Genomic DNA, 17,013 nt, shown 5'->3' on the forward strand with positions numbered 1-17,013 from the left:
AAGAGTGATATTTTAAGGGTTGGGGATTTAGCTCAGCGGTTCGGTGGCCTGCCTTGCAAGCGCAAGGACCGGAGTTCAATCCCTGGTACCCAAAAAAAGGAGTGATATTTTAGTAAATGGATTGTCGAATTCTTATTTATTATTGTTTTCCCCCCTCACCCTCATCTCCAAAGCGGCTGCATTTCAACAAGGAAAGATACCTCCTACTCCGTTCTCCGCTCCTCCTCCCGCAGGGGCGATGATCCCGCCTCCACCCAGTCTCCGTAAGTTTTGTCTTGAAGCCTCCGCTGCACAGCAGGTTATCCTTTACTTGTTGAATTAGTGTGTAAATAGTAAAAGAAACAACTTTAGAGGTATAATTTCTGAAGGTAGCTTCACAGTTTAATTTTGTGTCAGGGGGCTGGAATTTAAACCTAGGATCTCTTGTTATATGAGACCACTGTGCTACATCCCAGCTCTTTCTATTTTGAGACACAATCTCAGTGTTGCCTAGGCTGGACTCAAACTTGAGATACTTATGCTTCAGCCTCTCAAGGAGCCAGAGCAACGGGCATGTGCTGTTATACCTGGCTAGAGTTAACTTTTTTGGGGGTACCAGGGATTGAACTTGGGACCTTGTGCTTACTAGGCAGATGGTGGAACCACTGATCTAAATCCCCCAGCCCCTCAACGTTTTCTTATTGAACATTTAAGTTGTGCCAAATTTTTGCTGCTTTTTTTTGGGGGGTGCCAGGGATTGAACTTCGGATCTTGTGCTTGCGAAGCGGGCAGCACCACTGAGTTAAATCCCTGGCCCTATTGGTTTTGTTTTGTTTTGATTTTGATTTTTTTACTTTTTATATTTGGTACTTGGGATCGAACTCAGGTCCTTAGGCTTGCAAGGCAGGTGGCAGAACCACTGATTTAAATCCCTGGCCTGGCCTGTTTATGGATCTACTAATACAAAAAGAACTGTGAGAGGTTGGTTGTTTTAGAATTTGAGCCAGTTTGTGAGACTCTGTTAGTTTCTTTAAGAGAAAGTGCCAGCTTTGTATCAACATAGTCTAACCTTTGGCTCTGATCTCTGTTTTAGCGGGTCCTCCTCGCCCTGGTATGATGCCAGCACCCCACATGGGAGGCCCTCCCATGATGCCAATGATGGGCCCCCCTCCACCCGGGATGATGCCAGTGGGACCTGGTGAGTTGGAAGGTCTTTCCTTTTCTGTGTGTCCCACCGTGTTTCAGTTCTCCAGTTTAGTGGAATTCTGAATTAGCTGTCTAAATGTGTTGTTGTTGTTGTTGTTGTTAGCAGTCTAAATGTGTTGTTGTTGTTGTTATTATTATTATTATTATTATTTTTGGTACAGGGATCAAACTCAGGGCCTTGCACTTGGGAAGCAGGTGGCAGAACTACTGAGCTAAATCCCCGGCCCCCTAAATGGGTTATTAAAAGTATTGCAACAAATTTAGTCTGTTCAATCTTAATTGGTAAAGAAAACTATTTTGTTTATCAGTATAATTAGATGGTATCCAACCACCCCAGTATCCTAAAAGTGGGGGAAGACTTTCTGTCTGTCTTCCCTTTGTCTTCTATTTCCTTGCCACATCCTGATTTCTAGCCATTTGCAAGGAGAAGGGTAAATGAGTTTATTCTGTTTTGGAGGGTAGGTAAGTTTTCTCAGTTTTGTTGCAGAGCAGAGCTGCCTCTTCTAACAGGTTTAGTTTTCCTAGCTCGGCTCAGTAGGAAAATAAAATTGTTTTAGGCTTTTGTGTGTGTGTGATACTGAGGATGGAACCTAGCTCATTACTCATCCTAGGCACGTGCTCTACAATTGAGCTCGTCCCTAGTCCTTTATAACTTTGAGGCAGGACCTTGCTAAACCGTTCTGGCTGGCCTTGAACTTGTGATCCTCGTGCCTTAGCCTCCTGAGTAGCTGGGATTACAGGCATGTGCCACCACACCTGGTATTAGCTGAATTTTTATTCATGAAGCATTTTTTTTTCAAGTTTTATATATTTTGGTTCTGGAGATGAAACCCACCACCTCATGTATACTGAGCACATGTGCTGTGCCTCTGAGCTACACCCTCAGCCTCAAACAGTCTGTGTTACGTTTTTCTTCTTTGCAGAGCTGGGATGATACCAGGGCCTTGCCCACGTTAGGCAAGTGCTCTGCCGCTGTGCGGTGTATCCCCAGCCCTCATTATTATTATTATTATTTTTTTTTGGTACCAGGGATTGAACTCAGATCCTTGTGCTTGCGAGGCAGGTGGCAGAACCACTGAGCTAAATCCCCGGTCCCCCAGCCCCCATTTTTAATGTAAACATAACATACGTTAGTTTGCAAATCTTCCTGATACTTGGGCAGGACCTTTGCTTTGAGGAGGAGTCTACTGATTGGAATACTGTGTATTTTTGCAGAAGCCAAAAAACTGTAACCATAATTCTTTCCTACCAACTTTATTTTCATTTTATTTGAAGTGGTTAGAGACCTAATGATGCAATCTAATTTTAAGCTTTTATTATCATTTTACCTACTAAATTTGTGAGCAGTTTTGGGAGGTGATTTGCCTTAGTGTTTTAAGTACATCCATTTAGTTTCATAGAAATAGTTTTCACCCTCATGTTGTATTGGTTGTGGGATAGTTAAATTATACTATACAGTTAGAATAATAAATATGACTGATATAATGCAGTTTGGGGACATTTATGACTAATGCCTACAACTCAGCTGGAAAAACAAAGTGCAAAGGTATTAGAGAAGCTTTGTAGCTAAATTATTCAGTGCGCCTTTTCTGAGTAGGACAGGAAGAGTATAGAGTTCCTGACTTACTGTCTTGTGAACTCAAAACACAATCAAAGTAATTTAAGACAGGGTCACAAATTTAAGGTCAGGGATGTGATGAACTGGTAAATGCATGAGTATCTAAAGAAAGCTTCTGGCTAAGTGGGGTGGCACATGCCTCCTGTCCCAGCAGTTCAAGCAGCTGAGGCAGGAGGATTGCTTGAGGCTGGGCAACGGAAAAAGACCCTATCTGACAAAAAACACCAAAAAAATAAATAAATAAAAATAAAGAAAGAAAGTTTCCAGAACTCAACTTTAGCCTGCGGTTGATAAGTAAGAATGCAGGCTCCCCCCCCCCACCTCCCAAAGGCAGAATACAATGATAACATTGTGGGATTTGTGTTTAAAAAGAAAGTTGAGGGCCTTTGGGGGCTGGGTAGGCATAGGAATGAGTGGGGGGGATAGATAACAAGCACTGGCCATGGGTAGATAAATAGTGAAGCTGAATGACATGTACATGGATGTTCGTTATATTCTTTTCTGTTATTCTTGGGAATTTTTGAGTATTCCTGTAATAAAAAGATAAAGGAGCCTAGAATTCTTTTTTTTGTTGTTGTTGTTGTTTTGAGACAGGGTCTCACTATATAGTTGAGACTGACCTAGAATTCGCTATGTAACCCAGGCTGGTCTCAAACTCATAGCGATCCTCCTGCCTCAGCCTCCCAAGTGCTGGGATTACGGGTGTGCACTGCCATGCCCGGCAAGGAGCCTAGAATTCTATATGAAATCCTAATGATGGCAGTTAATTAAAATTGTCTACTGTGGAGACCAAAGAAAACAAGTTTTCAGGTCCCCAGTTTTTGGTTTATGTCAATTTCCTGTAAGAAATGCTTGAGGGCTGGGGATGTAGCTCAGTGGCACCATGTCTGCCTGGCAGGCACGAGGTCCTGAGTTCGATCTCCAGTACCATGAAAAAAAAGAAATGCTTAAATTCACAGTATGCTAGGGACAGACTTTTATGTGGAATTTAGAAGTTTAGTGGTATTTTGTGTTCATGTTGAAATCAATCTTTCAAAAATTCTGTACTTGTTGGATTTTGTGTCTTTACCTATACTTTGTGTTTCATTTCTTGTGATAAGGCTATATTCAGCTTTGAATATAGTTTTCTCTTGAACCATTTGCTCCAAACCTTTATTCAAAATTATTTGAAATAATTAAGCAAAATTTAGTATTTGTGAAGAATTTGTGTGACATGAAAATTATGAAGTATAATATAATGAATATCCATGAATTCACCACCCAGCTGAGGCAGTAGAACATTATCAGTTCCGGTTTGAATTTGCCTATGTTCTGCCATTCTGCTTGACTTCCCCTCAATGGCTCATTTATTTAGGTTGGCTTATTTTTTATTTTTTTGGTACTGGGGATTGAACTTGAGTCCTTGTGCTTGTGAGGCAGGCAGTGGAACCACTGAGCTAAATTCCCAGCCCTAGGTTGGTTTATTGATGGGATACTTGAAAAAAATTCATTTAATATTTTCTAAAATGCATTAGAAAAATAAAAGTTTGTGTGCTAATTGTTCTAAATCTCATTATTGCCTATTATCTTTCTTGACTTGAGCTGAGTATGGTTACTGACAGGTTTTCAGCATGGGCCTCCTGCTCACTTTCCCTACAACTCCGAACAAACGCTTAGTGGTAAGGCTGTCCTCTGTGCCTGTGTACATTCATGCAGTAGCTCCTGGATATGTGGTGGACATAACTGGTTAAAAGATGACTGAATGGCATGTGACTCAGCTGTGAATTTCCTTAAGGGAGAAAAAAGGTCAGTTTAGGAAACCAGTGTCCCTGGTGATCTCTCAAAAGCAGTCTGTTTATAGTTTCCCCTTTGCTATCATTAGATCATGACTCCCACTTGGTTCTTGTGCGGACTTTTATGTTTTTTGTTTGAGAATGTCTGAGTAATTCACACATGTGATGAATTTGTTGCGATCCTTCTGTTAATTGTGTCTTTTTTCCAGCGTTTTGCAGGGGGGGAGTACTTTTGTTGTGTTTGAATTCTCATCAGGGTCTCATTAGCAGCACTTTCTCACTCCTATCCCTTTTCTTGTTTTGTCCTGCAGCTCCTGGAATGAGGCCCCCCATGGGAGGCCACATGCCAATGATGCCTGGGCCTCCAATGATGCGCCCCCCTGCTCGGCCCATGATGGTGCCCACTCGGCCAGGAATGACTCGGCCAGACAGATAAAGCTAGAGGGGCGGCCTCTTCATATCAGTTTTATATTGTTTGTTCTATGTCACCAGGAGATCATGATGCTGTGACTGTGGATGTTTTCTAACAGTGTAAGGAAGGCTTGCTTCCCCTTCCTGTCAAACAGAGAAGAGATTTGAAGGGAGAAGTGAGATAAACAAAAGTGCAGGAATTACAGTTTCATTTGTATTGTGAAATGTGAAAATAAACTTGTCAGCTCTTTAGTTAAATATGTATTCATTTTTTCCTCCGCTCTGTGTTCTGTGTATTATAAGGGAGATTAAACATTCCACTTGTGCTCCCCTAGCTCATTCCCTTCAGCAGATCCTGTGATTGAGGTGTTTTTCCCTTTACCATAAAATCCCTTTTGACACCTGCTTTTAATTGTTTTTTGTTTTGTTGTCTTGAGACAGGGTCTCACTATGTAGTTCAGACTGTCCTCAGACTTGCTGTAATCCCCCTGACTCAGCCTCCCAAGTTCTGGGATTTCAGACATGCACCACTGTGCCTAATTAGTTAGTAAAGTTCTCTTGTGTAGAACTCTGATAAATCTAACACTGATAGGCCTGCTTGTCTGCCTCCCTGTTTTTCTTTCTTTTTTGTTTTTTCATGGGTGTTTCTTTGGTGCATTGAAGATGGAACCCAGGCCCGTAAATATGCTAGGCAAGCATAGAGCTTGTATTGGATAAAGTAACATGCTTTATATAGTAAGTGGAAGGTTTTAAGTCTTTGATGCTGAAGTAGGGAAAAATACTTAAATGTTACATGCATGTAAGCTAAAAATGGAAATAGTTGCTTTAACCCAGCTTCTCCTTTTTCTCAGCTCTCCTCTTGGCTTCCAATAGCCTGAAACCTTCTATAGTAGTCATAAAATTCTGTAGATGTACACGGTACAGGAGATACCTTGATTTTTTTCTTTCTTTCTTTCTTCATAGTTTTGATGATGGTAGGGATTGAAGCCAGGATCTCATGTGTGACGGGCAAGTGCTCAACCACCTGGCTACTCCCTAGCTCCAGAAGGTGGTGTTAGAATGCTGTTTGTCCTAAAGAAGGTAAAACAGGGCTGGGAATGTAGCTCAGTGGCACAGCACCTGCCTGGCAAGTGCAAAGCCCTGAGTTCGATTCTCAGTACTAAAATAAAAAACAAAGATGCTATTTGTTACAACATTGGGCTGTAAAATATACTGTATCCTTGACCTTGCAGAATGGATGGATAGTTGAGGGTCAGGCATAAGGAAAGAAAAGCTTGTCCCCTTCCAGTAACTAAAAATGTAAATAAGATTCAAATTATATAACTGATAATGTGAAATAGGAAGAAAAGGGCTAAAGGTGTAGGGGAAGTGGGAAGGGGAGGGAAAAGGAAAGAAGGGAAAAGAAATGGGAAAAGGGAAAAATGGGAACACTTTGTAAATAGCGGAGGGTGGAAGGAGTAAAGGGAGGGCAGGGCTCTGGGGAAAAAGTGAGAACCAAGGTCCATCATGCAAAGGTACAAGATCCCAATGATGAATGTCACTGTACTGTAAACCTAAAAAGTACCAATAAACTCAATGAAAAAAGCTGGGTGGGCCAGGGATTCAGCTCAGTGGTTCTGCCACCTACCTCGCAAGCGCAAGGTCCTGAGTTCAATCCCTGGTACCAAAATAAATACATAAAAAGCTGGGTGCAGTGGCAAACGTGTATAACCCCAGCACTCAGGAGAATTGTAGGTTTGAGGGTAGCTTGGGCAACTTAGACTGTCTCAAAAAAGGACTGGGAGCAGGGGAAGTGCACATCTGTCATTGCAGCACTTGGCAGGCTGGGGTAGGAGGGTTGCTGAGTTTGAGGCCAGCCTGGGCTACATAGAGACCTGTTTCAAAAATATGACTGGGGTAGCTTGGCGGTAGAGCACTTGACTAGCACCCATGAACCTCTGGGTTTAATCTCCAACACCACAGAAAAAAACTGTCAGCTAGACTACAGTGATATTATGACAGAACATGACCTAAAGCAGCAGTGTACAGCCTGGCTAATGCAGTCAGAATCAGGGCAGTTTTCAAGTAAAGATGGCAGACTTTCATTCCATAGATCTGGAGTATAGCCTAGGAAATTTGCTTTTGTTGTCTTTATTTTGCATTCTGGGGATCGAACTCAGGACCTTGCACTTGCAAGGCAGGCAGCTGCACCACTGAGCTAAATCCCTGGCCCTTCAGAAATTTGCTTTTTTATTTGAGACAGGATCTCACTATATAGTTCAGGCTGGGTTTGAACTCAACTATAGTACAGGCTGACCTTGAACTCCTCCTGCCTCAGCCTCCGCAGGAAAATTTATTTTAGAAGAGCTAGGAGATTTTAATTTTAATTTTTAGGTTTTTTGAGATGGTCTTGCTCTAATTCAGGCTGGCCTTGAACTCACTGTGTAGCCGAGGCTGGCTTCAAGCTTGCAGCAATCCTCTTGTCTCTGTCTCACAAGTGCTGGGATTCCAGGTGTGTGCCCCCATGCCTGGCTGATTTTTATTTTAAGCATGTGCAGAAAAATCTGCCTTAGACAAGGATGTAACTTTATCTTTGCATTCCTGTCCTTAAAAAGATGTGTAGCTAGAAATTGAAGTGACAATAGATTTGCTTCTTTTTCTAGAAACAATGTTTTGAAGAGACTAATTTTGGCAAATGAACTAGTTTAAGTGAGGAAGTGTTAGAAATAGATTGTGATGATGCATGGTCTTTAAGCTTGGCCTCTGTTGGGCTGAATCAGCTTCCTAGGTTGAGCCAGGACTAATTATTGTGATGATATGGTCTTTAAGCTTGGCCTCTGTTGGGCTGAATCAGCTTCCTAGGTTGAGCCAGGACTAATTGCCTTTTAGTTTCTCACTTTGTCACTTCTTTAGGAAGTATTCAAGTCTCAAAATCTGATTGTTTATGTGTTTTGTGTGTGTGTGTGTGTGCGCGTGCACGCGCCAGGGGATTGAACTCAGAGCCTTGCACCACTGAGCTAAGAGTATCTTATCTGGGCCAAGGTTATCTTTTGAACACAGACAAAGCCCATAGGTCCCTGTTTACGTTTTTATGTAGCCTCAAACTCAGTCCAGCTCATGGCTCTGCTGCCTTTTTTGTTTTTCTTTTTTTGTGCCAAGGATTGAACGTGGGTCTTTGAGCTTTTGAGGCATGTGGTGGAACCACTGAGCTAAATCCCTGGCCCTCTGCTGCCTTTTCTGTGGTCTGTCCCAGGAAGTGTTGGTGCTGCTTTTCTCCCCACTCTGCCCTTTGGCTTCTGGGGTCCCCCATGCCATTCACTACTTGAACAGTAATGTCTTGGGTAGCAGGGTATGAGTCAATATGGTACCAACCAGTAGGCCAGTAAATACAGACTCGATTATTTAGGAAAAACCCTGGTTTTCCTAAAAGGAAAAGTAGAGCCTCACTAATGTTGCCCAAGCTGACTTCAAGCCACCCTGTCTCAGCTTTCTGAGTAGCTGGGGTACAGGTTGTGTGTGTGTGTGTGTGTGTGTGTGTGCTGTGTTTTGTGTTAGTAGGGATTGAGCCCAGAGCCTTCTCAATGAGCTCATTCCCGGGTCTCACTAAGTTGGTCAGGCTGGGCTTGAACTCTATCCTGCTTTATTTTTATTTACTTACTTATTTTATTTATTTATTTTTTTCCTAGTATGCCAGATAAAACCTAGGACCCTGCGCTTGCCAGGCAGGTGAGGTGCTGCTGAGCTACAATCCCTGGCCTCTTTGTCCGGCTTTAGTCTTCCAAGTAAATGGAATTACAGGTGTGCGTAACCACAGCCTACCCAAAGTATGTTTTTATTTTATTTAGTGATTTATTTTGCCTAGTTTGTTTGTTTTGAGACAGGGTCTCACTAGTAGTTGAGATTGACCTGGAACTCACTGTGTAGCCCAGGCTGGTCTCGAATCCACAGAGATCCTCCTGCCTCAGCCTCCCAAGTGCTGGGATTATAGGCGTGTGCCACCACGCCCGGCCCTTTTTTTTTTGAGACAGGGTCTCACTATGCAGTTCAGGCTGACCTTGAACTCATGATGTAGTTTAGGTTGGCTTTGAATTTGAGGCAGACTCCTGAGTACTGGGATTATAGGCATGCCGGCCTTTGGGCCCATCGTACCTGGCCCAAAGTATGTTTTTAAGGTTGAATCTCCACTCTTGTAACATTTCTGGTTTTGGAAGAAATTCTTAAGTTTCTAAAAAACAGTATGATGACTTGAAAGTTTAACAGGCTTGGACTATTGTATATAGTGAAAAAAAAGTAAAACCGAATAGGTTAGATTTTTTTTTCTTTTCTTTCTTTCTTTTTTTTTTTTTTTTCTTTTTGTACTGGGGATCAAACTCAGGACCTTGTGCTTGCCAGGTAGATGCAGTGCCACTGAGCTAAATTCCTGGCCATAGTTTTTGTTTTTTGAGACAGGGTCACACTATGCAGTCCAAACTGGCCTTGAACTGGTAGAGATCTTCCTGCCTCAGTCTACCAAGTGCTGGGCTTACAGGCATGCACCACCATGCCTGGTCTTATTATTATTATAATAATAGTAATAATAATAATTATTATTATTATTTTTTTGGTACCAGGGATTGATCTTGTGACCTTGCCCTTGTGAGGCAGGCAGTGGCACCACTGAGCAAAATCCCTGGCCTGGCTGTATTTGTTTTGAGACAGGGTCTCAGTGTGCAGCTCAGGGTGGTTTTGAACTCAGGATGTAGCTCAGGCTCAGCCTTCTCAGTGCTGGGATTAGAAGCATGCGCCACCATGCCAGGCTAGTTACTGTCCACTTGGGACCGCATACAAGCTTCCTCTTTGGTGGGCAGATGGGCACGTAAAGTCCAGCCTCTCTCATCATTCCACAGCTGGACTTTAATGTTTGTCGGAATGCTAGTCCCCTCGTCTTTGGGCTTCATGAGGAATGAGACAGTCCCATCCCCTTTTGTTTAATTGGATCCTCCCCAGTCTGGGTTTGCTTGGTATTTCTTTCTTTTTTTTTTTAGTATCGGGTATCAAACTCGGGTCCTTGCACTTTCGAGGCAGGCGGTGGAACCCCAGAGCTACATCCCCAGCCCTGCTTGGTATGTCTCATGATTCCATTTGGGTTGTGCCACCCTAGTTGTATCCCCAGGATAGCATATGGGTAGGCAGCACACAGGTTCCACCTGCCTGTCACTAGTGATGTGGATCACATGTCAGGGTGTCGGATTTCACACACTTGCTCCTTTTGAATAGTCTTTCCCTGGCTGCCAGTTAAACCAATTGACACACCCTAAATTGGATGCTAACTCTTGCAGCGCAGTGTGTGGAGCCACAATCTCCGGGCCCTCTGGAAATGCGTAGCTTTCACAGAGACCCTGTGAAACAGGTCTCCTAGTCCTTTCCCATTTCCTGTGTCTGTATATCACCATCCAGTGCTCCCGGGGTTGCCTGTGCAAGGATAACGGAGTGGAAGGTGGGCTGGGGATACAGCTCGGGGTACAGTGTTTGCCTAGTGTGGGTATAGGCCCTGGGCTTCATCGGAACAAAGCAAAAAAGTGAAAAGACGGAGAATTCCACCTCAATGTTTAAATGCTACCTTTCTATTTTTTCATCCCCTCAGGCCTCGGTTGGTAGGAGTGAAACATGTCGAAAGCAACAGGCACAGAAACAGTCAGCCCAGAGCGCAGGCAGATGCGCCACACGGAGTCTGTAACTATAGGAACTACAATTTTTGCCTGGATCGTTAGCCACGTACAATGAGCAGTGCATTTACCATGGTCTGCAGTTAGGGAGGTCTGGCGGCCGGAGGGCACGTGCCTTTTCTCTGCCCCTCTGTCCTGTTGACTGGAATGAGGGTTCAGCATTTGGAACGTAAGTAACTGCCTTCGGCCATGACTTGGCAGCTAAGAATTGGTGTTAGCAATACAGGAGGAGCCTACGTCCTTGATTTAGTAGCGACAGTGGACTACCTACCTACCACTGAGCTACATCCACAGCCCTTTTTGTTTTTTATTTTGAGGCCGGGTCACGTTGCCCAGGCTCAGCTCAAACTTGTCAACCACCTGCCTCATCTTCTCAAGCAGCTGGGAATAGAGGCACATGTACCCCACTGAACAAAATAAGCATCTTTTATATTAAAGTCATGTATTATTTTGGGTTTTGTTATAGATAAATGAAACTACATCAGACTGATGAAAAATGCTCATGAAAGAGAATCATCGATGACTGTCTTGCTAGAAAAATGCCTGGGATCTGCCATTCTGTAATATTGCTTTGAGTCCAGAGACTGTTCTAAGTGATAGGGACATAAAAGTAAACAGGGCCGGGGATTTAGCTCAGTGGTTCTGCCACCTGCCTCGCAAGCGCAAGGTCCCAAGTTTCATCCCTGGTACCAAAAAAAAAAGAAATAAATACAGTCCTTCCTGTGCTTATATTCTAAAGGGAAAGTCAAGAAAGAAAAAGTGCCAATCTTGAATGACATGTGCCAGAAAGAAAAGTAAAGCAGATAGGCTGGGAAAGAATGTGCCAGGTTAGGGACGCTTTTTTTTTTTTTTTTTTTTTTTTTTTTTTGAGACAGGGTCTCACTATGTAGTTGAGACTGACCTGGAACTCACTGTGTAGCCCAGGCTGGTTTTGAACTCACAGAAATCCCCCTGCCTCAGCCTCCCGAGTGCTGGGAGTACTGGTGTGCACCACCACACCTGGCTAGGGACTCTTTTTTTTTTTTTTTGGTACCGGGGATCAAACTCTGGTCCTTGTGTTTGCGAGGCAGGTAGTAGAACCACTGAGCTAAATCCCTGGCCCCTGGGCACTTTTATTCTGGAGAGAGGAAAGGGATGGTGCAGAGAGCCTGGATATAAGCTTTCCTAGTAGAGGGACTAGCAGGTGCAAAGACACTGAGTCAGAGTCGACTTGTATTGGGGGAGAGCAGGGGGAAGCCAGTGGAGCCGAAAACAGCTAAAAATGTTGATAGTGGTAGATACGTTCATTACCTTGATTTGGTGATAATTTCATATAATTCATACATAGGTATATATATGCCAAAACTTAAGAAATTTAAGCTAAGTGTAGTGGCCCGCACCTATTGACCCCAATTACTGAGGAGGCTGAGGCAGGAGGATTGCACGTTTAAGCTCAGTGTGGCCAATTTAGTGAGAGCCTTTCTCAAAAACAAACAGGGCTGGGGATTTAGCTCAGTGGTTCCACCGCCTGCCTCATAAGCGCAAGGTCCCAAATTTGATCCCTCATACCAAAATCAAACAAACAAAATAATAAGTAAGGCTGGGAGGCTGGGCATGGTGGTACACGCCTGTAATCCCAGCACTCGGGAGGCTGAGGCAGGAGGATTGCAGAGAATTTGAGGTCAGCCTGCATTACAAAATGAGACCGTCTCATGCCCGCCCCTGGCACCAAAACCAAAAAAAAAAGGCTGGGGATGTAGTTCAGTGGCCAATTGATTCAATTCCCAGTACTACAGTACTACAGGGGGGAAAAAGCTTTAAAAGTTGTACACTTTATGCATTTTATATATATGTACTTTATTGAATGCCATTCAGACTTCAGTAACTGTTTTAAAAAATATTTTAGAGGACCAGGGATTTAGCTCAGTGGTGCCACCACCTGCCTCCCAAACGCAAGGACCGGAGTTCGATCCCTGGTATTAAAAGAAATTAAAAAATAGTATATATTTTGGAGACAAGGTCTTGCTCTATAATTCAGGCAGGCCTTAAACTCACTGTGTGGCTCAGGCTGACCTCAAACACACAGCAGGCTTCCTGCCTCAACCTGAGTGCTGGGATTACAGGTATGCACCATCAATCCTGGCCCTTAAATCTATTTTTAAAAGTCATAGCCGCCGGGCGTGGTGGCACATGCCTGTAATCCCAGCACTCAGGAGGCTGAGGCAGGAGGATCGCTGTGAGTTCGCGACCAGCCTGATCTACATATTGAGTTCCAGGTCAATCTCAACTACATAGTGAGACCCTGTCTCAAAAAACCAAAAAAAAGAAAAAAAAATCATAGCCACCACAAACTAGAAACCAGTCCCAAGAGCCCGTAAAAATTAATATGAGTTTGCTGCTCAACCCTCTTGCTCTTGACTGTTGCTGTAAGATGACCTTTCCTTGTTTGCATACACTTACTTTCTTGCTCCAGACTTAGTACAGTATATGCTTAGTGAGATCCTGTCTCAAAAACAAAAATGAGGGCTGGGGATTTAGCTCAGTGGTTTTACCGCCTGCTTTCTAAGCTCAAGGGCCCAAGTTTGATCCCAAGTACAAAAAAACAAAAAGCAAAACAAAACAAAACAAAACTTGAAATGGATCTCATAAATGTAAGCTAGATAATGGCAAAAGTTTTAAGAAAAAAAACTTAGGAGGGAATTCAGACAACAGGCAGAGTCCTCTCCACCCCCAAAGATTTATGTGTGACAACAAGAGCATGGTTAATAAAAGGGAAAAATTAATAAAATAAATTTCATCAGAATTAAAAGCTATTACTTTGCAAAAGACCCGTTAAGGGGAAGAAAGAAAAGCCGCAGGCTGAGAAAATATTTGCAAATGATAAATCTGACCAAAGTCTAATATCTAGAATAGATAAAAAAGTTTCAAAACTCAGCAGTAAAAAAGAAAACAATCCAATTGGAATGTGGGTCAAAGACACAAAGAGAGATTTCAGTAAAGAAGACATACAGATAATCACATTGGAAAGATTACTTGGGTGTGGACAACAGAGTCAGACTGCTCTCATTCATAAGAATGAAAACTGCCACGCGATAGCACCGCACACCTATCGGCTGCGGTAAATTCGGGGAAACGGTAACTTCCGGGAGATACACATAAACTCACTCATGCAGTGCTGGGCCAGTGCGGAAGGACAGTCCCTGGCAACAGCTGGGCAAGTTTGAAATCAACACCCAGCTCCCCACAACCTATTGCACTCTGGGCCACTTACCCTGGCAAAATGAAGACTTAGATTGCACAAATACTTGCACACAAATACTAAAAGCAGCTTTGTTTATAATAAAAAACTGGAAACAACCCAGATGCTCTCCAACCCGTGAATAAACGGTTGAACTGTAATAGTGCATCCAGGGCCATAGAATCCCACTCGGCACGCAACTACTCAGGTGGGAGACTTAACACTGATCAGGAAGTAAATCCCTGGGCTGGGAGTGCAGCTCAGTGTTGGAGCATTTGCTTAATAGGCGAGAAGCCCCGGTTTCAATCCTAACATCACAAAGAAAAACGTCCAGTCCCAAGGGGTCGCACACTACGATTCCGTGCGTATAACTTTGTTCCCCCCAACGCCTGATCTCGCCTCGCTGCCCAGGCTGCCTTCCAACTCCTGGCTCGAGCAGCCGCCCTTCCTCTTCCTCCCAGAGGTGGCTGGGACTGCAGGAGTGCGTCACCACACCGCATACACACGCACGCACACCGCACACACATGCGCGCACGCACAATCCTTGAAATGACAGAATTACAGGGAGAACGGAGTGGTCGCTGCTGGAGGTGGAGTGGGGTGGTTCTCAGAGTGAGAGATATGGCCTGGGTGTCTGGCTTTAGCGTCACTGTATCCGTGATGTCAATGTCTGCATTGTCATATTGCGCCATGGTTTTGTGAGATGTTAGCGTAGGGGGTGGTGGGTGAACGCCACGGGGATGTCACTGTATTATTTCTTACAGCTGACTGTTAATCTAGAAACATCTCCAAGTAAAATGTGCTGACGCTGTAGTTTAGCGGTGGGATGGTTTCCCAGCAAGCAGGGGGCCCTGTTTTGATCCCTAGCACCACACAGAAAAGGTATTAAAAAGTATGGATCGGCTCCAGAGGCATCTCGTCTTTACATGTCTTGGACTTGTTGGCATTGCAACATTGCATTCTCACTGTTGGTGAGAATATGGGCTCTGCTATGGCTGTGCTTTTGTAGAGCGTGAGTGAGCTTTTTCATCCAACAGAAACATCTCATTCACCAAGCGTGATGACCCATTCAGCAAGGATGCATTGAGCATGAGGTCGGTTTTGTTTTCCATGGCTGATAGCAGATGTCAATCCTCTCTGCTTGGGGTGGTGCAGGGGCAAAAAAAGTCTGAAATGGAAGAAGTGGAGGCCCCCACAGGTGAGAGCTGACTGGGGAATATTCAGCGACTGCCACTAATGCATACCCTGTTGGTCCCTGGTATGGGGACGGGGCAGAGGACAAACAAGGATGAGTGTGCAGTCCTGCTGAAGGGACGGAGTAGAGAACCCAGGTCAAGGATGATTTGCTTCCCTTTCAGATGACTTCTGAGGGCACTTCCGGGAAACTGACCTATGAGTAGGAGGCACAAATGTGCATGAATTTTTTTTATTTGAGCTCTCCTCCCCTGGCCCTTTTTAAATTTTATTTTTTAAAAAATAGTTTTTTATTTTTGTTAGTTTGCCCTGCTGAGTTTCCAGGCCGACCTTGAACTAAAGATCCTCCTGTCTCAACCTCCAGAGGTGTGTTTTAAAAATGCATATGGCTGGACGTGGTGGCGCACCCCTGTCATCCCAGCACTCAGGAGGCTGAGGCAGGAGGATCGCTGTAAGTTGGAGACCAGCCTGGGCTACATAGTGAGTCCCAGGTCAGTCTCAACTGCCTAGTGAGACCCTGTCTCAAAACAAAACAAAACAAAACAAAAATGCATATGGTTGGCTCTGCTTAAGCTGTTTCTGGGATCAGGTAACGATTGTTTTGCAGGATGGGGCCTGAATGGCTGGCTGACAGACAAGAGAGGAGGATACGTACACTGTGTTTACAGGAATTGCAGCATTTAAAATCAGCCACTGGCCAGCTTTCTATAAACCTGGCTCCAGAGTCGTTCTTTTCTTCTTTTAAGATGTTTTCTTCCCCCTTTGGTGCCAGGGATGGAACTCAGGACCTTGTGCTTTCAAGGCAGGTGCAGCACCACTAAGCTAAATCCCCAGCCCCCTGCTTCTGCTCCTTCTCCTTCTCCTTCTGTACGGGGGACCCAACCCAGGTCTTTCTGCTTACAAAGCAGGCGGTGGAACCTCTGAGCTAAATCCCAGCCAGCCCCCTTCTTTTAAGTTTTTGCTTGGAGGTTGACAGTCCAGAAAACCGCCACCTGTTCATCTTTGTCACTGGGCCTAGTGGTGTCCCTGGCACATGAGTTACATTTTATATGGATAAAATAGGATGGAAATACACTGGGCTGGGAGTCACAATGAGGGTTCTAACTGTGAGTCTCAAGAGGCAGGTGTTCAGCTGGGCATGGGGGTGCATGTTTGTAATTCCAGCATTCTGGAGGCTGAGGCAGGAGAGTTGGTGCCAGTTTGTGGCCAGCCTGGGCTACATAGCGAGTTCAAGGTGAGCCTGATTAAAGAAGTAGGTGACCTTGGGCAAGCTCTTTCATCTGCTTCTCTACGTTTAGTTTCCTTGGTTGTAAAATGATGATCTCCAAGGTCCTTGGTAGTTTAAACAATTTACTGCCTCATGTTCCGTTCATTTGGGAGGGGATGCTCTGCAGTTTTTAGGTCTTGAGTAAACTCCTATCCGTTGGTTACTGGCCATGGCTAAGATAGGCAGAAGGACAGTAAGGAGACCAACTCTGTTCTCCATTTTTAATTAATTATTTATTTTTTTGAGACAGGGTCTCACTATGTAGTGCTGGCCTCGAATTCACTGCGATCCTCCTGCCTCAGCCTCCCAAGTGCTGGGACTACAGGATTGTGCCACCAGGCCTGGTTGCTCTGTTCCCTCCAGAACCTAGTCCTTCGTGGAGTGGAGCACCGCAGTGGTCAATCTGCGTCTCTCTGCCATCCGCCTGAGAGTCCTGGATTCCTCTTTTCCACTCATCCCCATTCCTGGAGTAGAGTTGGTGCTCAGCAATCACCGAGTCAATGTGTGTGAGAAATGGAGGGGAAGTGGGTCCTGCCCTCCGGAGCTGCGGAACTGTCTAGCTAGTTGCTGCAAAAACTAGACACGTGCGGTCCCTGACGCTCTAAGGCGGAGCCAGCTGTGAGCCTCTGGCGGGCGGTGGAGAGAGGAAGACTACCCAGGCCTGG

The 17,013-nt window shown here is 44.4% G+C and overlaps 1 protein-coding gene across 1 annotated transcript in view; it reads left to right on the forward strand.

Annotated features, from left to right (window-relative positions):
- The window catches only part of Snrpc (small nuclear ribonucleoprotein polypeptide C), a 14,376-nt gene extending 9,309 nt beyond the window's left edge, over positions 1 to 5,067 (forward strand). The window contains exons 4-6 of the mRNA XM_010605321.1: positions 174 to 263; positions 1,073 to 1,177; positions 4,887 to 5,067. Coding sequence (XP_010603623.1) covers positions 174 to 263; positions 1,073 to 1,177; positions 4,887 to 5,011 — 320 coding nt within the window. The 3' untranslated portion in view covers positions 5,012 to 5,067. The remainder of the gene's footprint in view (positions 1 to 173; positions 264 to 1,072; positions 1,178 to 4,886) is intronic.
- The last annotated feature ends 11,946 nt before the right edge of the window (positions 5,068 to 17,013 follow it).

The sequence above is a fragment of the Fukomys damarensis genome, unplaced genomic scaffold, assembly GCF_012274545.1.
Source record: "Fukomys damarensis isolate Sample0158 unplaced genomic scaffold, DMR_v1.0_HiC HiC_scaffold_20, whole genome shotgun sequence".
Lineage (NCBI taxonomy): Eukaryota > Metazoa > Chordata > Mammalia > Rodentia > Bathyergidae > Fukomys > Fukomys damarensis.